The 23954-nt window shown below is 41.4% G+C and overlaps 1 protein-coding gene across 3 annotated transcripts in view; it reads right to left on the bottom strand.

Moving 5' to 3' along the window:
• Positions 1-517: 517 nt before the first annotated feature.
• The window catches only part of FBXO34 (F-box protein 34), a 50910-nt gene continuing 27473 nt past the window's right edge, over positions 518-23954 (bottom strand). For all 3 annotated transcript variants that reach the window (XM_025166164.2, XM_025166163.2, XM_007427374.4), the window contains 2 exons: positions 4536-4747; positions 518-3057 (listed from right to left, as the gene is read on the bottom strand). In XM_025166164.2, the coding sequence (XP_025021932.1) occupies positions 942-3057; positions 4536-4615 (2196 nt within the window). In that variant the 5' untranslated portion in view covers positions 4616-4747 and the 3' untranslated portion in view covers positions 518-941. The remainder of the gene's footprint in view (positions 3058-4535; positions 4748-23954) is intronic.

Here is a 23954-nt window from a genome sequence, read left to right as displayed (position 1 = left end):
AAGTAACAGTATCTGTTATTTGATCAAGGTCAATGTTTATGTTTATGCCAGCTGGCAATCTCAAGAAAATTTTGTGAATGTCTGAAAAGAGATACTGTAGGATCAATTTGTGAAGGCTGACAAAATTTTCTGTGATTTGCAAAATTCATCAGACATGGTTAACATTTGTGATACTCATTTTCAAGTCTCTGGGATCAGAATTTGCTGCCTTTAGAAAAAGGAGAAAAAAAAAAAAATCTCCTGCCACAAAATACACATTTATTCCCCAAATAATTTTTTTTTAAGTACTGGGAAGGAAAAAAAAAGATGAATAAAGGACAGATTTAGAATGCACATTTTTATTAAGTAAAAAAAAAAAAAAAAAAAAACCAAGGTAAGGTGGATGCAATAAACCAGAGCTTTTCTTAGTCCTCTGCTATATGACAAGTCTTCTTTTGCTTGCTGCCACCCTAAAATATAACGAGTATGTGTTCTAGTCTAGTTTTAAGGTTGTCCAGTTAAACCATCCTTTTTGAAGATTGATCTTTTACATATTTAGAGTTTCTTTTCAGAAACAATGTTAATATATATTTATATATATTTATATATATAAATGTATATTTTATACACGATATACAGATTTGAAAACGAGACACTTTTAAAACACAGGACTGTAGCCACAACACTGGGGTACTGCATTGTAGCACTTCGATGTTGGTCAACTGGCTGTCAGACACCCAAGACAAGGCTATTCTAGACCACTTATGTACACAGATGGGCTAAACACAATCTTTTCTCTAAAAGGTAAAAAGGCCTTTGTGATTTAAAGTATGTGCAGTTTTGTAGCCCTGTGGAAGAGGGAAAGAAAAACCACCCACAAACTATATACAGTGTAAACATCACAAGGCGTGGAATTCTCCTCCTACCCAGGATTGAGGCTCCCAAATGACGTGCAGAATGTGCTAACAGTCCTCATCTATTTCCCTGGATTTCTTGTGAATCGCACGATTAAAGTTATGGCAGGCGGGGACCCAATGATTGTCATGAAGGCCTAGCTTGCATCCGGGGACATTCTTTTGGGATCTGTGACAACACATCCAGTACCCGGGCCCATAAGGTAAAGCTTGGCAATAGGGCTTGGGGTGCCACCGACATAAAGAAACATCACCCTTGGTGTACTTCTTTTTGCATTGTTTGCAAGGGTCTTCTCTGTAGCGTGGATCACGAACCCAGCGTGAATCTGCTGGCCTGACATTGTAGTACTCAATGATAAATTTGAAATATCCACAAGTGCATTTGAGAGCCACGAGACTCTTGGTGGGCAACAAGCCAAATATCTTCACTATAATATGGTGGGGCAGGAAGACCAGATATTGCTGGGGCTCCAAAAGTTGCTGGATCTTAAACCTGGTTTCCAAAAAGTCATGAGACCTTTGCCTCTTTAGATGAGATGAGTCAAGGATCTGCAGTGCATTCTCTGAGGAAACATCAGGGCAGTCACCTGAAACATGGCTTCTCATACAAACTTGGTCAGCAGGGGCAGCTTCCTTTCCTTGGGTCCCTACTAGACATTCTTCTGTAGGAGTCTCCACTGACTGCAGGCACTCTTGGGAGATTTCACATTTGGATAAAAGCAAGAAAAGTCTTCCTGGAAGAGGATCTTCACCAAAGCTCGAGTCAGGAGACTGGGGTTTTCTGCATCTTTGATCTATTTTGCTGACAGATATGCTAATATTCAGGGATTCATTCACTCTTATATTTGAATTCAGATTAGGAACATCTACTGACTCTTTTGGTGTACGTTCAATTGATGAAGAGTTGTTATATAAGAAATGTGGAGATGTCTGAACAGCTTCTGGATAGGTAGAAGGTTGTGATTCAGTGGTGTTTTGAGAATCATACCAGCTGACAGATATGGTTCCCTGCCCATGCTTAAGATCATGGTTCCCTTCAAGAGAATCATCAAAGGAAGACTGGCCAGAAGAGGGACCTTCCCATAAAGTATCTTCCACTGAAACATTATGCTTTGATCCCCACCCAACTTCCTCCCCATTACATTCTTCTTGGTGGAGGACCAGAGATGATACCTGGTCAGACCCGTTCTCTGGCAGTATTCCACTTGCCAGGAGCACTCGCCCTACGTTCCGCCGGAAGCTACTGTTTCTAGACAAGCTCCCTACTTCACGTTCACTTTGGCGCCTCAGGCACTCTGATTCAAGCTTTGCAACCATCTCCAAGACACGCACTGGCTCAGCCTGCTGCTCTGCACCATGACTGCCACAAGGTGGCTTTTCAGACTGAACCTCACAGGCCCTCAAGTCAGAAAAGAATCCAGGAGCAGAAGGGGCAGCTTTGGGCTGCCCGGAGAATCTGGGCACAGCAGAGGCACTGGGACAGTTTCTAGTGCAACTGGCCAGCAAAACACTTGCTCTTTGCTCCAGGAAAGCAACCATCTCAACAACTGATAATGGTCGGCCAGGGAACCCCCCCTCACCACCATCATTCACATTATGTACAGAGCAGTGCTCAATGCCACAGGCAAATGGCTCAGGCTGGTAGCACCTCCCATTGGCCTCTCTCATCCTTTCCAGGTGGATCTTTGCCTTTTTGATATCTAGCGACTTTTTCCGGCGTTTGGTTGCTCGCCCATCTATGTCCCAGCTGCTTTTGTTCTTCATGGAGAATACTCGGGTGTCACTACATAGCTGGGCTGCAAAGAAGGCAATTTTCTCTTTTGTGTTCCCTGGCTTCACAACTGCCCAGATATCCAGCAGTCCCTCTTCATCTTCCCCCTGATGGATGGTGGCAGGTGGGACAGCTCTCCTCTCTTTGGCCCTGGGTCCTTCCACATGGCTTTGGTTGCTGTTCCTACTGTAGAGGGTACTGGAAGAGAGGTTCCCCAATGGTTTCCAAAGAGGAGCGTTGGGTAAGAATCTTGGCTTGGGGCTCCTGGGTTTTTCCTCTTTTGCCAATCTCTGCTCGCTCATGGGTGGGCTTCGTGGAGAGTCTAGGCTTATTTCAAAAGATCTCTCTTTCTTCTGTAACTTGAGATACGGCTTTAAGTGCATTCCAGATATTCTGGAGAGGAAAGGGGGAAGGGGGTGAGAAAGAAGAGATACACTTTAAAAAAATGCTGATTTAAGGGTAAAGATGAATTTAAGGATTAAAAAGAGAAGTGCTCCATGAACTTTGGTATCATCACATTGTGGGTTGGGCTGCAAGTGCAAATCACTGTATCAGGGATGGGCAACCCATAGGGAAAGGAACTTATGTGCCCCCAATTCTTTTTTTTTCTTTCCTGCTCTGAGAACATTTGTGTGATAGCATAATTTTCTCTAATTACAAGTATAATAGATCTGTTAAGACTCTAGCAGGTTTAAGGCACCTATTATACTTTTTTAAAAGTCCCCACCTCAAAACCTGTCAATAGTTAGCTAGTCTAGAGCAGACATCCTAAACCTGGGGGCTCCCCAGTGTGGATTCCAACTCCCAGAAGTGCGCATCCAGTGTATCCAGGGCTAAGATTTCTGCTAGTTCAGACAAGGCTTAGAAGGTTGGAAAGCTGACCAAAAACACTAGTGGACCAACTTTCTGTAACAAGATCACATTAAAATAAAAGAAATAGGTTGACAGATAACGAGAGGAAACAGCAAACTTGTTTTCTGAAGGACTGGAGGTTTGGGTTTTATTTGGAGTAGTGACTGTTTGGCATATCCATTTAATGTCTTGTTTTTAAAAAGGAAACAAGGGTGCTGCCTTAGAGTGGCTGCATCCTGGGAAGCCACAGAGGCTGCAAACATGTAGCCAGACAGAGTACCCCTGATCCAGAGCAAGGGAGCTGCTTATCAGGAATCATGTTACTTTGAGATCATGCACATAAGTAGTTTTCATCCATCCCACCCTCCAGGACCTGGAGATCCTGGACTGGAGAGTGGGATTCTAGCACTGCCTATATAGCACCAGGACTCCAGGAGGAAGGTCCAACGGAATGAATGGAGCTTTCCTGAAGTCTCAACAGATTCTGTGGAGCCATTCTACAACAGATGATGCTGATTCAAGTGGGCCAGCAATGAGGTTTTAACCTCACCTTCTCCCTGAATTGCTCTCTGGTTTATATCAGTGTTTCTCAACCTTAGCAACTTTAAGATGTATGGACTTCAACTCCCAGAATTCCCCAACCAGCACATCTTAAAGTTGCTAAGCTGAGAGACACTGGTTTATATGATAGTTCATTAGGTGACGAATCCTTTTTAGGATTCAAAGGATACCCATATTTAAATAGCTCAAATAATTTGATTTATTTCTGTGTCTGATTCAGAAACAGCCTGTCCTTTCCTTTTCTATCTCTGAAATAAGCAGTGTACTGTAAATCAAATCTCAGTATTTTTCTAGGGGCCCAATGCATCAGCCTATGCATTCCTGGGGATACCCCCACCCCAGTTCCTTTGGCCAATTAGTGCAGCAACTAGGACAGTGATCCCAAAGCAGAAGCCAGTAAGGCTCTGCAGCATTTCCCTTGGCGGCAGAAGGGGCAGGGCGTTCTTTGTCTTCCATACCGTTTGACTGGGTAGAAGGCGGAGGATGTAGAATTCAGCAGTTCCCGGTGGAAGCCAGCTCGGCAGGAACTCTTCATCATCACTCTCCCCACTCCCCCCCCACCAGCGGCAGGTTGTCACAGCCAGTCCATCTCAATCCACTACCAGGGCTCTTGCATCAGTTTCTTTTGCCCCTTGCAATGGCCAACAGGGTCTTTGGCATCTAAAAACCGCTGGGGAGAAATGAAATTATGCTATTAGACTTGAATTAGTAAAGCATGTACAATCCACCAGCATTTCAGCCAATATTCAGGGTAACGCTCTCTCAAATAGGAGGGACACAGGCTTATTTGCAGAGAAGGGTAGTTCACACAAATGCTAAGCAATACAATGGTTTCTTTGTGTGTTATGGTTTGTAAACCATGGCGTGTGAACCCAGCCAACTATGGGGTGTATATCATGACCAAGGTTATGTGTCTGAATCAGGACTACCTTGTTGCAGCTTTCAGAAAGCAGTTTTTCTCCACCTCTACCTAGAGATGACAGGCAGTGAACTTGATATCTTCTGCATCCAAGGGAGACACCTATCACTGACCTACAGGTCAAACTTCCCTTCCCCTACTTCTTGTACTAGGTGGTCACATATTTTCTTTTGGACACTCTGATGAAGGATTCTCAAGGCTTGGAAGCTTGTTATATAATATGCACGTGCACAAATGCATCCATACACATATAAATACCTATACTGTAATCTGCATAGTAACAAAACCAAGGATTGATCTTACAATATAATGGATTTTTAAAATTCTTTCTATGGTTATTATGGTAGAAATAAAAACAGGAGAGCATCAAAATTGCAAATGTTATCAGAATGCAATGCTGGCTTCTGAAATTTTACACAGCATATTGGATTTTGAAGAAAAACAAAAAGATCTTCAAGGTAGCTGCCCTTGGTGTTCTGGTGGACTGAGGCAAGCCATGGGGTGAGCACAAATAGTTACTGTGAGTGTAACCAAATGATTGGTTCTCTTCCTATAGACATTTTATTAGCAGACTATGTAGCATCATCATGGGGGATAAAGGTTTCTTGTTGTTTATGTAGGTTAGCTTGTCCTTCTAACCTTGGTTGGGTTATTTTTTTTTCCTTGATTGCTTTTTGGGTGGGGTACTATAAACACAGACTTATGCTAACTTACACTGATGCCTCTACACTTATACCTGGAAAGAAGCCCAGAAAATATCTGATGCAAACACAGAACTTGTGGCCAGAACACAGGGTGGAAACCAAGCCCTGTGTTTGTTAAAAATACAGACTAATACCAAGTCAATAGATTGCTGTTTCAACAAATACTGTTGGCATCTAGGAAATTCCTGGTGAGTTGCTACAGAGTAGATGGCTCATAAAGAACATTGTTTTAACACACCAGTTTAAACTGCTGTATCTCAAAATATCAGTCTTATTGGACTTCTTTGTGTGCAGTCCACTACTTACTGACCAAACATACAGAATCCCAAGTCTTACCATTTTTACATGTTCTCACACCTCCCATTTTTTAAAATAATGGTTCTGTATGCAGAGTTTGTATAAGTGCTGTCAGTGCCCAGTACAATTCTTTTACCCATTTCTTACTGCTACTATGCCTGGCATTGACCATACTAAAAATGTCACCAGCGTGGCATCCTTCAAACTGCTTTTCAGAAGTATACTTGTAATTAAGAAAAACAAAGGCAGTCGGCCTCCAGCAGGGCTTAGAAATGTTTGCTGAACGCTAATGAGGGATGTATCATCTGCTGTAAACTGCCCAGAGTCATTTCAACAAGATGGGTGGTGACAAATTTGATAGATAGATAGATAGATAGATAGATAGATAGATAGATAGATAGATAGATAGATAGATAGATAGATAATCAAAGATACTGTGGCTCTAGAACCCTTAGCAATCCTACTCTGGCTTTTTATCAACACATGGACATCAGTATAATTGTATTATCAATTTAAATCACCACGAAACAGCATCAATGTGTCATTTTATATGCTATAGAGAAATGCCAATTCTGTCCCTTTATCTCAGGATTCCAGAGTAGAAGGACATTGGAATTCCTCAAGAAACAAGTGCCATCTCTAGGATAGAAGACTAAAAGCTATCATAAAGCTGCAAAACATTTACCAGAAAACCAAGGAATGTAAGAACCTGTTTTGTACTAGGTGGATTCACACATTGCTCTAAACTGTAGCTTGTTTGACCATAGGTTACTGAACATATTACAATTAGCTGGGCTTGTAAATCCAACCATTTTAGACAATTTTTGCCCTGTGTCCAACCTTCTCTTTTTAGGGAAGGTGGTTGAAAGGGTGGTTGCTTTGCAGCTTCAGAGGGCCTTGAATGAAGCGGACTATCTGGGTTCCTTTCAATCGGGTTTCAGGCTGGGATATGGGACTGAAATGGCATTGGTTACACTTATGGATAACCTCTGGAGGGGAGCGGGGATGGAGGTAGTGCATCTATCCTTGCTCCCCTAGTGGCATTTAATACCATCAACCATAGTATTCTTCTGGATTGGCTCCAGGGGTTTGGAGTCAGGGGCATAGTGCTATACTGGTTCTCCTCCTTTCTCCAGGGTTGGTTCCAGTCAGTGCTGATGGGGGGAAGAGGTCTGCCTCATGGCCCCTTTTATGTGGGGTATCACAGGGCTTGGCTCTTTATCCTTTCCTGTTTAATATCCACATGAAGCTGCTGGATGAGGTCATTCAACAGCATGGAGTGAGGTCTCAGTTGTATATTTCTGCCCCTGGCCAGCCAATTGATGTCGTGGAGGTTTTATCTCAGTGCCTGGAGATTATGGGGGTCTGGATAGGGAAAAACAGACTTCAGCTCAATCTGAGCAAGACAGAATAACTTCAGGTGTTAGGGCCTCCTGAATCTGGTGATTTTCCATCCTTTGTTCTGGATAGAGTTACAGTACCCCAGACAGAACTGGTACACATCTGGAGGTCCTCCTGGACTCATGGCTCCTGTTTGAAGAGCAAGTAGGAGCTGTGACCAGGAGGGCTTTTGCAGAGTTTCATATTGCGTATCAACTCCACCCCTTCCTGGATTAGAAGGTACTGTGCTTAGTCACTCATGCTTTGGTCACTTCCCAAGTGGATTGCTGCAAAGTGCTCTACATCGGGTTGCCCATGAAGAACATCTGGAAGCTTCAATTGGTCCAGAATGCAGTGGTGTAGCAATTATGGGTGTGTTTTGCTATGCTCATGTTACACCAAGCTGCACTAGCTTCCAGTTTGCTTCTAGGTGCAATTTAAGGTGCTGGTTATTACCTCTAAAGCCCTACATGGCATTGACCCAGGATATTTGAGGGACTGCCTTACTCTCATCATTTCTACCCATCCAGTTAGGTTAGACAGGAGAGGCATGCTCTGCATCCCATCTATTAGGGATTGTCATCTAGCAGGACCCAGGAAGTAGGCCTTTTCTGTGGCTGTGCCTGCCCTCTGGAACACCATACTACCCAAGGTCCAGTTGGCCCTGACTCTCCTCACCTTTTGGAAAACCTTGAAGACCTGGCTGATTTCCCAGCATGGGGGCCAGAAGAGTAATACACACCATTGGTGAATGGTGTATTCTGTTCAGGAGCCACTTTGTGTTAGTTGGTTGGTTGTTGTTGTTTTTCTTAAATATACATTGTACTTATATTGTATTTTAATTCCTGTTAGTTGCCCAGAGTTGCATTGTAGAAATGGGTGACCATATAAATCAATATAAATAAGTAAGTAAGTAAGTAAATAAATAAATACATACATACATACATACATCCTAAATAAAAGACTGTGGCTTAGTGTGACGTGCAGACCAGATTACTGAGTTAGACTACTGTTTAGCCTCTAGGGAAAAACTGGTGGCCAAATGTCACCATTAGCAGTTAACGGTAGATCAATCTGCTAAAATTCAGTGGCAGGACGGCTGAATTTCAGTGGCATAATTTTTCAACCAAAAAAACAGAAAGAAAGGGTGGGAATGGCTTCGGACCAAAAATCATTAGCTACCCTGATCTAGTCCAATATTTATCATATTTATACCTGCTGCAATCACAAGACTCTCAAGTTTATGCAACCATCTTTCCTTGGTACTCACCCACCCTACTATGTTGAGAGAACAACCCATATCTTTCTGAACTGTTGTAACATCCAGCTGCTTGGCAGTAGAATTTTAGACTAGCTGAAAATGACTTGTTATGATTTCAGCCAAGAATTCTTTCTCCACCCAAGCTGAAAATGCTTGGAAGTGAATTTTCAGCATGTAAAACACTACATCTCTAACTAGCAATCCTTTCCAGTTATAAACCAACTTTGAATAATTGACAAAATGTAACAAAAAAGTGATCAAATTCCTGCAAATTGACCAGAGCCACAAGATCTTCATTTTTGCTTATCTGCATGTTCATAATCATTTATGGTTAGGTGCTCTTGGCTAAATATGCCAAATTCCCTCCCCATTTTCTTATGTATCCACTCAACCTCATCTCAAGCCCACTTAGCTAAAGGCGAATCCCATTGATTTGAACAGAACTTACTTCCAAGCACAGATGCTCAGGCCTTCTGCACTTTTTGCTGCATTTATCAAAATTCTCTACTGTTTGTTAACATGGGATAAAAAATTGGAGTCAGTAATCTAGCAGAAAGCTGTTCCATTTCAAATAGCTCATCTGGCTGCCAGGGGGGTCCCAAAGGATAACAGTGAGACAATATGTAAGTATGCAAATGTCATTCAACTCTCCCAAAACCTCAAGTTCGTTCAGAGCAAACTAGATTAAATCCACCCTGAGAACTTCAACTGGTAGACAGAATATATGCATTTAAAAAAAATAGCACAAGTGAGTGACATAATTAATTCCACTGCTGAATATAGAATATTTACAACACTGACAAAGAAGTTTATTACTTCTGTAATAAACCTGGAGGGCAATGCTTTATTGGAAATCCTGAATCAGTCTTCCCCAATGTTTTGTCCTCCTGATGTGTTGAATTGCAATTCTATCTGGCTGGAAATGACAGAAGGGTGTAGCTTAATACACGTTGAAAAACTGACATGATCTATTGCACTTGAAAGGAAAAAAAGAAGTAACATGGAAGGGATGTGAGCTGTTGAGAATAAAGATAGAGAGGTTCAGTCAAGAGTGGCTTCCTGCTGGCAAACCATTCTTATTCCCATGTGTAAAAACCATCCTGAAAAGTAGACCAAAATTGTCCTCTCTCAAAATTCAGCTATTCTATCATTGAATTCTGGCAACCCAACCTGAGTGCTGGGGGAGTGCTGGGCTAAATCAAAGGCTTCACGGAAAAAATGGATTTGGAGGGAAAAAGAGGTTGAGATTCCTGCAGGTGTTCCAAGAACGAGCTCCTGATAGAAGACGGCAGTGCCAAAATGGGTGGCAGCAAATCAGCATCTAAGAAGGCAGCTCGCTGAATTAGAGACTGCTCTCCCAATAGCAGCAGCTCCCTGCCCTGCACAGTCCCTGGGCTTCACTATTATACCAGAAGCTAATTGACAGTGGAGCGGCACCCAATTTGTACCTCAAGAAGTCAGTTCTGCAGAGACATAGAAACATTCACTCCCTGCTCTTCAACAGATTCCTCAAAAGAAGCTGACAATGTCCTGCAGCTCAGCAAATTCCATGCAACGACATCAGCAAACAGCGCTGGGCCATTTTCACTGTGAGGCCCAGTCCAGTTCTAGCTGCCCATGGAACAGTGGCGTACTGGCATAAATTCAGACAGACATCCCCCTGAGGACGGGAGGTGACAAGGTGGCCACCTGTTTTTGAAGACCTATTCTGAGTACTTTCAACTGTATATCCACGGTGACCTCAATGCTTTCTTGCATGGTTTCATTGTGGTGCTCACTGTCACTATCACAAAGGCTTTCACATATTTTTCCAGCATTTCCCTCCTAAAAAATGTCCAAATGCAAGTAGACAAGTGATTTGCAAAGAATGGCAGAATATCTATGAAATGTTAACCACCTGCTCACATTTGTCTGAAACTGAACACACACACACACGCGCGCGATGGCTTATTCCCAGAAAAACATTACAGAGAACAATACAAAGAGCAAGATAATACTTTTTAAAAACAAAGCACAATTGGTCCTCTCTGTATAAGCAAGGTGCTAAGTTTCTATCATGAAAAGCTGCATACTTTATCCCATCTGTTTCACAGAGATAGCACATATGAGTCTTCCTGCTTATCTTCCTCTCTGAAGCAGAGAGGTGTTTTCCACACAACTGGTTAACATACAATAACACAAAGCCCAGCGCCAGAGTTTTCTACAAACACCGCTTTTCCTGCTGGTGGTGCTTGTCTGCATTTCTGTACCTAAGACACATTCTCACTGATGAGGTCATATGATTTACAGCATGGAACTAGGGCTTCTGAATTCTTCAGCACTTTACCCTAGAATGCCAGGAAAAATGTTTACCCTTTAAAGTTATTTGATTTTTCAGGGGTTTCAGAAAGGCAAATAGGTGTGTTTAACCTTGTGAAGACTTAATGCGCTTCCTTTGCATTTTTTAGGCCGGGGGGGGGGATGAAAATAGAACATCCTAACACTGAAAACAGTATTGCTCCAAATATTAATGGTGAGATCAAAGGATCACAAAACAGAGGTGTGGGGAGGAGTGGGGAGGTGGGGGGACTGCATATCAAACACAGATTACTGCAATAGCTCCATGCTGCACCACAGTCTGTGGGTCAGACTTGCTGGTTCTCCCTGCGAAAAACAAAATCAGAAAATAAAGACTAGATCAATCTAATCAATAAGCACATCAAATCAGGCTTCCACAAGTTTGTTTGTGCAATAAAGGCAGCCAATGACTGCTGAAGGGAGCAGGCACATTCTTCATTGGATGTTGACATTTATGTAATGCTAATAGTCTAAAGAAGCCACAGTTTGATCTCAGCAGATTCAGAAACCACAATGCCAAGTATTGGAAGCCATGCAAGAAAGCACAAAGCAAATGGCTGCTCAGCAGATCTTTAGAGTAGCAGGACTGCATTTCTTCCATATATACAATAGTAGCATCTTAGGTGTAGATTGCATTTAAAAGGCTTTAAAAAGGGGGGGGGGCTTTCTGTATCATGATTAGGATTGCTGTTAACAAAATCCAAGGATGCTTACAAAAGAATTAACGAAGTATAAAATCATGCAAGCTAACATTGGTCACTCTACAAATAATAAAAAAACCACCAAACAATGCATTTTTTAAAAAAAGTAGTGACATAAAAGCCACTTTTAAAAAAAACCATAATGAGTCAGAAGAAACTATCCATAAAATCAAATTGGGCATAAAAAATTAAACATGAGTTTAAATAGAAAGTCTTCCATAGAGCACTGTACTCAAACAAGGTGCCCAGAGGATCTCCCCAGCGGGCATCCCTGCAATTTTGAAAGATGAGCTGAGTTGGAAGAAAACTCTGGGCAACTGGACTGACCAGAGTGTGAATTGTCATGTACAAAAATGGAAGAATCTTGATGGCTGGGATTAGACATGACCACCATCACTGAATCAAAATGCAAGCGGGACAAGAAGAATAGAGTTTGCTTGAAACTACAGCAGAAGTGGACAGTCTTTCCTCCTCTTTTAAAAATGTGTCCACAGGGGCAAAGCACTCTTGCCACTGAAAGGGATAAACGCTACTCATAAAAAAATCCCTCAAAAATTTTCTGTCAAATGTTGTAACAGTATAAATACTCCTGCTGAGCTATTTTGTATACAGAAAGTAACTCTGTATATAAGAAATGGTTCCTTTGAGAAGCCACTTTAAGTCCTCTGACTAATCTCAGAAGAATGACCCATTTTTAGTCTCAAAGGCACAGTGCATCTTTTGTTGATGCAGGTAATAAGGCTGCATCAGGGTGTAAGACTGGATTGATGTGGTAAATCAAAGATGTCCAACTAGGAAACCCAGAAGTCTACCTGTTCTGGTAATCAAAGCAGCTTAACCTTATGGGCCATTCAAACAGACCTCAAATTCTTTGTGATTCAATTTTAACTAGGATCAAAGCGTATAAAATGCTAGGAAACTAAGATGGTAAAATTACAATTTGCACAACTCCAAAAAAGATCACAGGCTTTGGCTGAAACAGAAACAGCAAATTAACACCAGGGTTTTTAATTTTCTTCAAAGAAGGAAATGGCTATACAGTTTAAAGAATCTAAAAGTCATTCGGGCTTTATTCTCTACTTCTTTTCTGGTGTTATCCTTAATACTGTTTGCTTGAGGAAACAGTACAAAACTTTTGCTCTCGGAGACAGAGTAGAAAATGTCAGATCCAACAATTCCATGTAGTCCAACATTCTATTTCAAGTAATGACCAGCCAGATTAACCTTGGGTCTTCCAGATGTAGAGCTATAACTCCCAGAATTTCCAATTCTTATTGCCAAATTAAAGGAGTTTTGAGAATTCAGGGAATTGGAAGGTATTGAGTTGGCAAAAGCTGGGCCAGAATGTCTCCAAGAAGATAAGGTCTGGCTATAAATTCTCAGAGGTATTATTAAAGTGGAAAGATCTATAATCAGATCTCCTAGCTAGCCCTTTCTTCATATATAACTGGGGAAGACTGAATTGAATTGGGGCCGCAGGCTAGTGGAGGGGAACTCAACTTCAACATATACAGTGACTGAGTTTGCACAAAATGTTCAACCCAATTACTAAGTTAGCTCATTGCACAATACAATGAATCATAAACCATGGCCTATAAAGAAAGCCCTGGGAGAGGATCTAGAATAAATTAGAATCCCCACCCTAGCTGTGTTTGGATGCTTTTGTTCTTGGGGGCCTTAGTTTCTCTTAGTAATTTTTGTTATTATTAGTTATTAGTTTTGTTATTTTATTATATTGTACTTGTATTTAACCCTTTTACTGTAAAAAGGGAATGTCAATTGCTCAGTAGCACATAAGCCCCAGTAAGTATGTCAGTCAATGAATGAATGCATTCATTACAGATGCTGTTAGTAGGAGGGTGAGGAAGTTCAGCCTTGTCCATGGTCTTACCTCCAGGACTGGGACTTCTGTACTGAACTGCATCTCCCACCATGCCTTATTACTGCCTATGGAGGCTATATGTACAAAGCCAAACACTTTCACTGCCTTACTAAGATTCTGCAAGATGTCAAGCAAATGATCCTCTGTCTTTCCTCCAAGAGGTGGAGGGAAAACAAAACTCAAGAAACTTGTTTTTTTCCATTTTGGCATTCACAGTGCTGATACTGGAGATTTGACTAACTTCCAGCTGGGGACTGCTGTTTTTATTACTGCTACTCTAAACAGATCCTCCCAGTTCATACTGACAGGAATCTGGAAAGTCACTGGATTCACATCACACCCTGAAGAACTCAGAGAAGTTTCACAAAGAGATGAAGCAATGCACCAGACGACCATCAATTCTAGTACAGAAGATCTTCTTGGAAGCAACACACACCCCACACATACACAGATAAGTTCCTCTTTATAAATCCATGAACATAGTATGGCATTGGACTGGGTGCTTCCAGGTCCCATGAGACTCTAAAGTTTTATCTCAGGGGTGGGCAACTTGCTGCCTGAGGGTCACATATGGCCCTCAGCTCTTTTTTTGGTGGCCATCAGTGCCTCAATACATTGCCTATTGAAATGTGGCATTATCATTTTTCTTTTTTTTTTCTTGAGGACAGGAAAAAGGAAAATAGATACATTACAGGTAGTCCTCACTTAACCATTTGTTTAGTGACTATTCAAAGTTACAAAGGTGCTGAACAAAGGGATTACAACTGGTCCTCACACTTACAACCATTGCAGCACCCCCACAGTCACATGATTGCAATCCAGGCGCTTGGCAACCAGCTCACGCCTATGATGGTTGCAGCATCCCAGGGTCACATGACTGCCATTTGTGACCTTCCCAGCTGGCTTCCAGCAAGCAAAATCAAAAGAGAACCTTGTGATTCACTTAACAATCCCGTGATTCGCTTAACAGTGGCAGTGATTTGCTTTATGATCGCTGCAAAAAAGGTCATAAAATCGGGCGCGACTCGCTTAACAATTGCCCCATTTTACAACAAATTTTCCAGTCCCTATTGTGGTCGTTAAATAAGGACTACCTGTATGGCTAAACACTCCAATTTCTCTAAATACTTCCAACCTCCCCTCTCAGGAAAAAAAAAACATACAAGTTTTATAGTCACAGCCAATGATGATGTCACTACATATCCCTCCCTCTCCCTGCAAAGGCTATTATTATATTATTACTATTATTATTATTATTATTCAAAGTGTAGCTTTGTTTACCCATTATTTTATCTTCTAAAAATAATTTCTACGTTTTCTCAAAAGAACATGCAAGACCCACTCATGAAGCCTACCAGATAATACAGAAAACTAGGGGTGTGCAACCCTGTAATTCCCACTCAGCTTTTCTAGAATACAGTTGCCACAGTTACCTGCCATTATCCATGCTGCCTGAAGCTGACATTATTTAAAGCCCAAAGCACCATGTTGTCTATCTCTGTATTAAACACACACAACCAATAAATGCTTGATAATATCTAAGAGCCTGTAACAACATTTGAAAATAACTGTCTTAAGTCCAGCATTAAAACAACAACAACACAGCATTAGCTGTGTATCTGTACGCATGGTCATTTAGAAAGTGGATATTCTGCTCTAGAATGTGACCCAATCACTACTTTGAGTAGATCCACTGCAATCAATTGGATATGTCAGTTATCATTACTGCAAGTCCCATTGATTTCAATGGGGCTGTTCCAAATGTGACTAAATCTGGATCCAATTTTGCACATTCAATACATTATCATTGTATACAAGGAGTTTCATAGGGGCACACAATCAGATGCAGAACTCTCACCTAAAAGGCTGACATTCAAAAAAAGAAAATGGGGAGAATTCTAGTTAGCAAGATGTGTATAGTGGTATATTTTTGAAGTGTTTCATAACAGCCATTATGGCCACACCCATTGCTCGCCCAAATATAAGACAGAATGAGGTGACCACAGCAGATAACTGGATGTATAGAACCACGGATCCCTCAGCTAAACCTTTACTCATAGTCAAGCAGCTCTTCTATACATGAAATGGGGAAAAACACTGTTTTGTCTTCTGGCACTTTAAAAAAAAGTACTATTTTATTATTTTCTGCCACTGAGGACAGGACTGAAATGGTTATGCTTTTTCTTAGTTTTGGCAAATGGAATTTCTTGGGTTTCTCAAACTAAAACGTCAAGATTGTGCTGCTGGTTTGAGGGGCCCTGGGGACTTGTGGGGGAGATTGGGGACAGCTGGTGAACATCCTTCCATAAAGCATCTAATGACAACATAACTGGGATCAGATTATTTCTCCCTTTATCCTGATGTAATTAATTTTATCCCATAAGCTCATATCTTTCTCCTGTATCATTCAGTACTTTGATGCATTTAGAACCTAGAGGCCCTTCTTCAGAAAACCCATCCATACATTTAGCCTGGATTGCATAAAATCACCAAAACACAGTATATAAGCCCACAGAATTACCAGTTCATTGACTGATCAGTAATAGTGAGGCTTGACAGTGAAAGTGCCAACTACTTTCAACCAGGGATCACTGTTACCATTTCTCAAGTTTTCTAGAACAATAAAAACTGTCCAACTAAGAACAAGACTTATTTGTTCAAAGCAAAATACAACAGGGCAGCAGTTTTTGTGGGCATTGCCAGAGCACGTTTCCTTATACCAGCTGAGATAAAACTGCCAGGTATACAGCGAGCACCTAGAGAAAGTAAGGAGGCACATGGCAGGAATATTCCCACAGATGTTCTGGGCTGAACTCCAATAATTCAAAAAAGGTTCTACCACCACCAAACTATTTTAATCTTGTAATGTCCTTGTTTGCAACAAGAAGCCATTAGTGCAGACAACAATGAAACAGTAAGATTTGGGTACTCTTTGAAAGAATGCAAATAAAAGCATGGGAAACACCCATGAACTCTCCCACATGCAGGAGCAAGAAATGAAGGATGGAGCAAAATAGCAAAACCCCATGGGGAAGGAAACATGTATTTCAGTCTCCCAAGGAGGAGTAGTGAGACTAAAGCCCTTGTTTGTCAGTTAAAAATAAGTCACAAAAATGGGATTGCTTACGGGAAGTTGTATTTTGGGGGTGGGGGGAGGAAATAGTACCTCACTATTATCTCAACTGCCCTGGGGCTGCACACCCTTTTTATTTGTAGCCACTTCTGCAAGCCAACAATGGGCAGCATGATTATAGGTCCCTTCATGCCATGCCAAAACATATATACCACGAGATTCAGAACAATCAGCACAGCATTCATGGGAGCAAAAGGTTGCAGCCAAATCAAATGGGTGGAGACCCCGTTCCACAACCTTGGAATCTGCTAATCGGATATAGGAAAATATGACCAGAGTTCCCTTTCCCAATGAATAAAAGGAAAAAAAGGAGGAGGGAAGAACACGGCTCAGTAAACATGAAATGATTCAAATGGGATACAAATGAGGCCACAGCACTGGAAAACGATACCAAAGCAAGTAGAAATACGTGGCATGCCAGGGCAACCAATCTCTTGGTTGTGCTGGCTTGGGATGGTGTGAATGGTCACCCAACATACCTAGCGGGCACCAAGCTGGGGAAGGCGAAAGAAAAGGTTTGAAGCCCCTGCCCCTCCTTACCCCGCTGCACCAGAATAAAATACCTATCCAAACAAGAGATACCTGCAGCATGTCATTCCCTCTTCAAGGTCAGTCAGCAGGCAGGCAAAAAAAGCAGCTGATTCATACATAACACTTCTTTGTTCTGTTTATGCAAGCAGGCTTACACAGGTGAGGTGAACTGTCCCATCCCACTCCCATCTCTCACTGGAGTTTCAGTCCAAAGTCCACCTGCTCCTCACCTGAAGCAAATTCCATGCATCATCCAGGCACTCAGATCACGTCCTTCGGGCTGTGACATCAGTCCGTTACCATGGGAATGATGAGGACATTCAGAACCCAGCATTACAGAACTGCTGCAGGATCAATCAGCAGAGCCTGCTTTTACACAGCACAAACCGGTCCAGATTTTCTCTCTTACAGCTGAGAGCAGACTGTCTCTTAGGCAAAATTTGTCCTTGAAGAAAAGCTACATTCAGATAGTGGTGGGAGATGGCAATTAAAATGTACAAAAAAGGACCCACAGCTGAACAGCAGAGCACTTATATATATATATATATACTGGGCATACAGAAGCTCCCAGGTTCAACCACCAGCATTGACAATCCAACACTGAGAACTCTCCCTTGAGATCGTGGAGAGCAGTTGTTGGTCAGAATAATAGGCTGACAATGTTAGCCAAGGTATCTGATTCAGTTCACAACAGATGCTTCAGGTGCTTGTTCAGCTGGATTGAGGAGCATCATCAGTCCCAAGGTGGGGAGTTAAATAAAGGCCATAAGTTATAATTAGAAAAGAAAATTAAGCTGTAAGAAAGCTTCAATGCACCAAGCTCTGGAAATGTTATTCAACTCCTCCTTGACAAGTAACACAAATATTAACAGCCCCGAAAGTTAGAAACTTGGTGGTGGTTCATTTTTTTCAAATGAAAAGCTGGTATTTTTAGGATGCCATATTGAACAAAAAGGTCTGTCTTCACACAGATCCTGTTTTTCATCATACCGAATACACTGGAGGAGGAACATTCATGAGTTGCTGTTGTCAAACAGTCCTCATCTGGGGACTGATGCTATTGGCAGAAGAGAAGTTAGGGTAGCAGGGGGTTGAGCACTGAAACTGTGGCTTAAAAAGCTATTTCTAGGATTTGCTTTGCCTTGAAGAAGATGATCAGAAACTCAATTCAATTCAGACTTTGCGTATGCATCGCAAAATGAGCAAAGTTACTGCAAGTGCATTTAGGTGCCACAAACTTGTTTGTGATAAAATGTTCACAAGGAAGATTTTTCTGGGTGGGAGAGGGAAATGAGGGGAGGACAGCCGAATAAAATATGTATCCTTCATCAGTCCATTCTGGAATGAATCCTAATTTAAAATGTAGCTGGCCTTTCACATATGTTGCCAGGGCCTGAAGGCAAATATTCATAAATGCACCATTCTTTCAAGTAGAGGGTTTCATTCATAGCCTGAAGATTCAGATTAATTTCAAATTAGTCTCTTGCTGAACCATAAGATGGGAGTGGGGATAGGAGGAAAAATTACCCAAAATTATTATTTGTTTCTATTTATATCTTATCTGTCCAATTGAATACTCAAGGTGGCAAAAAAATGAAAATATCAAAACAATAAAAAAGTCAAAACATGCAAAACAAATACCAACATTAATTAACTGTTTAAAATCTGGCAAAAGAGATACATCTTAGCTGCTCTTCTGAAACTAGAGAAAGTATGAATCCAGTGTCCCAACCACTTACCAGCTCTTGAGCTGTTATATGGATCTTGCTTTGACACAAAGATGACAATACATGGAGCTTTATGGGTATGACGTATGCCACCTCCAGACTATAAGGAGTACACAAGAGCTTCAGGTCATTTAATTCTGACATGCTTCCTAAAAACTTATATTCCTTTGCTTTTGGTTGGCTCACACAATCCAATTTGTCTGATTGTCAGAAAGTCTTCCCAAACCCAGTATCCACCTGATGTGCTAGGCCTACCAGATTAACCACTAAAAAAGGTCTGCCGGCCTCCCAGCCCCTCTCCCAATTAACCTTTATGAAGCTTAGATACTGTCCATATGCAGCCACCTGGTTAAGCAATCTGAATGTACACAGCCACAATGTACTGCAAGTGAAGAGCAGGCGTATTACAGGAAGTTGCTTGCAGAGCTCAAACTCAAAGCAACACAGAGTTTGGGGGCATTTTAAAGAGCAACGTATTATTACATAATATTTTGTGAATCATAGTTCACTTCCTCAGGTGCAGATTCAAAGTGGCTCAGAAAGTGCACTGAGTATCAAAACCCAAGCGCAGGTGTATCATAGAAAATTGTTTGGAGAGCCCTAACTCAAATAGACAGTCAAAAGTCAAAGTCCACATAATATGCTGGTCTTTGACTGCAGATGGGGAAATCCTGAATTCCTCTGAGTTGTAGACAGATGTCAGTTCTTGTGCAATTTCTTGAATCTAGATAATAGCTTATGGATTTTGCCCCTATGCATGAAAATATTTGATCAGAAGACAGAGTCCATGATTAAGAATGAAACCCAGGAGACCAGCCTTCCCATGGAAATCGAAATTCAGCATAACCAAGCTGCAAGAATGACATATGTGAAGTGGAAGCATTTTCACAGGAAGTGAAATCACTCCTGCAGCCAATCAAGGGATCTCACCAAGGCAAAACCTTTCAGGGTGCAAAATACTGGGAAAAGTCCATGCTGTATTGCTTCACTTGCACAAAGCACACATCTGTAACATGATGTGCTGTGATCTATTTCAGGGGGTCTTTCTGATGTTTAGGACATTTCTTCTCTTTAAGCATATTCACAGTTTTGAAGGTTTTTTGTTAATGGGAGGAGAGCCTTTTAATACTTTCCCTGTAAGTATAACAGGAAAGTCCACTCTTACAAGCAGTTCATTCACCTTCATGCTTTGATCCCAAACAATCAGACTAGCATTCGCTCCTGGTAGAAGGATATTCTAACCACAAAGGTGGTTGTGTGTAAACACATTATCCTTGATGAATAACTGATGCAGCAGAGAATGGGTCTAGTTCACTCCTCTGACCAATACTTGCATGGGGGGGGAGGGGGGAATACAGACCATTTACAGCTGCTACCCACCATCAAAACAGCAGCTGCAGTTGAATTTTGAACAGTTTGGCTGAGTTTTTTTCCATAATGCAGAATTAGTCATCCTGTAAATATTGTTATAAGTTCTAGTCTACAATGCCAAGCCTAAAAAAAGAGGCAATACTTAGCTGATCAGGAGATGCTGAGCCCCAACAGGTTTGCTCAACTCAGGAGTGCCCAAATAGCTGACAACTTGCCGTACTTGGGGATGGCAACTCAGAGGTGGTGTTGGAGAAGGGACTAATAGACAGAAACCTCTGGGCAAATCTCTCTGAGGCAAAGATATTGTCAGATAGAGAGAAATAGATAATCTCCCCTCTCAACCCATATAAATTTGGGGGGATGCATGCAGTTGCCCTTCAATATCTGCTGGATTCCTTGGTCTACCTCTGGGGGGAAGGGATAGTGAACACAGGCTATGTCCTCTCTATTCCATTTATGTAGACCAGATGACATCACTGTAGACAGGGCCTAGCCCCAATGCCTGTATCCCACACTTAGAGACACCACTTCAAAGCACACCAGCTGAACCTGCCCAATTTTAGCTGTCCCATGTTTTTTTTCTTTTCCATGTCTGTAAATGGAACTCTGTGGTCTCTGCTATCTTGATTCTTTGTCTTTGGGAAAGGTTTAGAGCAGCTAAGACAGATAACATTTGCAGTCATTTCTCATGGAACAGTTTAGATTGCAGATGACAGGAAGAAGTTTTGGGGGAAGAGGACCCCTCACTTCAGCCCCACAAGCCAGATCTTGCTTGGCAGACCTTCCATCCCTTTCTATACAAATCTCACAAGGCTCTGATGCTGAGACTCAGGTTGTACACCCAGGAATAAAGAGATTTTGCAAGTCTTCACTTAACTCACCCACCAACCTCAGCACCTTCTATAAATACCGCTATTTCTTTATAGTATAAGTCACTGGAATGAAATATAGGATCTATTTTACAAATGATAACCATCATTCTCTGCCTTTTTTTAGGTCTCCAAGAGCCACAGAGGATCTACAGTAACTGATAACATGACATCACTGACATGGATAGCTCTGAAATGTTCAATTTTGTTTTGTGTTTGTTTGGGGAAAGTTTAGAAGGGAGCTTAAAGCATCTGTTCTATCCCTTATTTTGTCAAAAGGGGCAAAAACAATGCAGCAGCACAAAGAAGTATTTTTGCCACTGAATTCTGACTCTGCAATCTGGGAGTGCTTAGGAGCCACAAATATCGGACTGGGGCTGCAAGGACCCTGCGGGCTGCCCATTTCCATAACACAGAGTTATGCCTTCATGTAACGAATACTGGCAATTCTGAAAAAGGTTTTCTCCCCTAATATTGATCCCTAATCGATCAATCCTTTTGACTGATACACTGGAGGGAATCTTAAACTTCTGAACAGAAAGCCTGAGTTTGCTTGACATAAACAAGCAAAGTTGTTCAGGAACAGTTTCCTGAAACATATTATGAAGCATAAAAGAATGGGCAAAATAAAAAGACCTTAGTGAATCTGAAGCACCCACGCAGCAAAGAAGCTGAGTCTGGCTTCATTCCCTTACAATCAACCTCCACTTCAGACAAGAAACCAGATGGCTTTTTAGCATTGGGAATGAATGAAAAAGCCATCACTCCTGATGCAGAAGAATCATCCTTTCTCTGAATGGGCTGCCTGTTGCACCTGAGCTTCGGGTTTGCCTCCTTTGCCAATAAAGAGGAAAGCTCAAATTAATAATGCAGGGACAAAGAGGGGTTCTTTGGAGGGCAGGCACCTGCACTGTTACAATGGGTGGAAAATCTATGGCCTTACCAATATTTCTAAACAATGGGTCTCAGCAGCCCCAGTCAATAAGGACAACTGCGAGGGATGGTGGCCCTTGTAGTACAACAGTATCTACATTAGCAACAGATTCATACCCCTTTTTTATACATTCTATATTTTATATTTCTTTCTGTGTATGGGAGTATGGCCCATCTATCAGAATTTCAGGAATTCTGGTGTGCCTATTTAAACATAGATTGCAGAACTATGTTGATGAATAGCAGAATTTGTTTTGCTATCCATCTGCAATCCTATAATGCAAAACTGTGGTATTTCTTCTAATATCAGATTGGTCCTCAACATCACAGGCCGGCTGAAAAGACTAGCAATTATCACGAGTAGAACATATCTTTTCATGATTAAGGTCTTCCACAGAATGGATATACTCCAACAAAAAAAGGTTTGCGCATCCTTGATACATGACTATCTGTGAGTCCAGCCACTTCCTCCTTTGTTCACACACAAAATAACTTTTGTCAATTTACTTTCCCAGCTGCCTACACATAATGTGTGGTACATCAGTAGTCCAAAAACAAACTACAACTGGTAACACACCAAGACATAAAAACATTCAACTTTTTTCTGGTCTACAGATGCTTTCCTTGGTATGCCAGAGGAGATTCTACATTCATGAAAGCCAGTAATCAAATGAATAGAAACATGTACTGATAACCAATGACACTGCTTACCAATAGCTTTCAGATGTACTCGAGACTTACTGCATCAACACCTCTTAATTCCAACAAATTATAGAGCAACCTTCTTGCACAAAATACATGGAACAGTTCAAACACCATCTCCTTCTGATCACCTGGCAACATTAGCAGAGAACAAGCAATGCTAGAGAAAGGGAGCCTTTGTTTAACCAGTAAATTAATCTCTTTGAGGTCAGTTTCTCCTAAGTTCCACTAATGCCATAATTATAGAGAAACTAAGTATTGAGAGGGACTTTTGCGCTAAGAGCATTTGGAGGAGAATATATATATATATATACACACACACACACACATACATACACACACACACACATATATACATAGATACACACACACACAACTAGCAGAGACTGATTAAAAGGTGAGAAAGTCAGTGCAAGAAAATCCTGCAGACATGTGATGAATACCTCCTGTGTGTGCACACCTTTGGACTCTCAGGAGACTTCAATTGTTTCATTTATTTCTCACAGCAGTTTCCCTATTAGTGAGCTCTAGCAAAATGCTTTGAATACCTCTGAGCCACCGCTTCCCAATATTTGCTGGGTTTCTGTCTATATTTTAAGCAAATGAAAATGTAACCACAAAGAAGCTTTTATTTTAATACCAAAAATGGATATCAGAAAAAAATGCAGTGCTTACTCAGTTCTCTTCATGGATCATCCTAAGTCATGATTTTGTTAAATACATTTCTGTAATGGCCCTCATGAACAAAATTGTATGAACATCCACATATATACACATGGAAAATCCTTGTTGTATTTGGTAGCTGATTTTGATAGCTGACTAGAGATGTGTTTAGCCATTTCTCAAAACTTGCTGCAGCTTTGCTTTAAGTACAGTGCTGTTGTTGGCCAGATACAAATGGCCTTCCTAGCACTTCCTACTCCTCCTCCAATTATGAACTGTGCCTCCTGAGCTCATATTCTTAACAGTATCACTTCACACATAAAAGTGATTCCAGTATAACTCCTGCTCTAGAGTCAATCTTTGAGATAATATGCATTTGCTTGACCAATTACTGCCTTGATTTCTCCCCTTTTTAAACTGTTCTTGCCTTGTACCTCTGTACAATGGGTTAAGGCTTGGACAGGACA

This window comes from Python bivittatus, unplaced genomic scaffold, assembly GCF_059951505.1.
Source record: "Python bivittatus isolate LINGU-HERP-01145 unplaced genomic scaffold, Pbiv_v1 ctg000580_np1212, whole genome shotgun sequence".
Lineage (NCBI taxonomy): Eukaryota > Metazoa > Chordata > Lepidosauria > Squamata > Pythonidae > Python > Python bivittatus.
The sequence above is the reverse complement of the archived record's forward strand: the minus strand, read 5'-3'. Positions and strand labels throughout refer to the sequence as shown.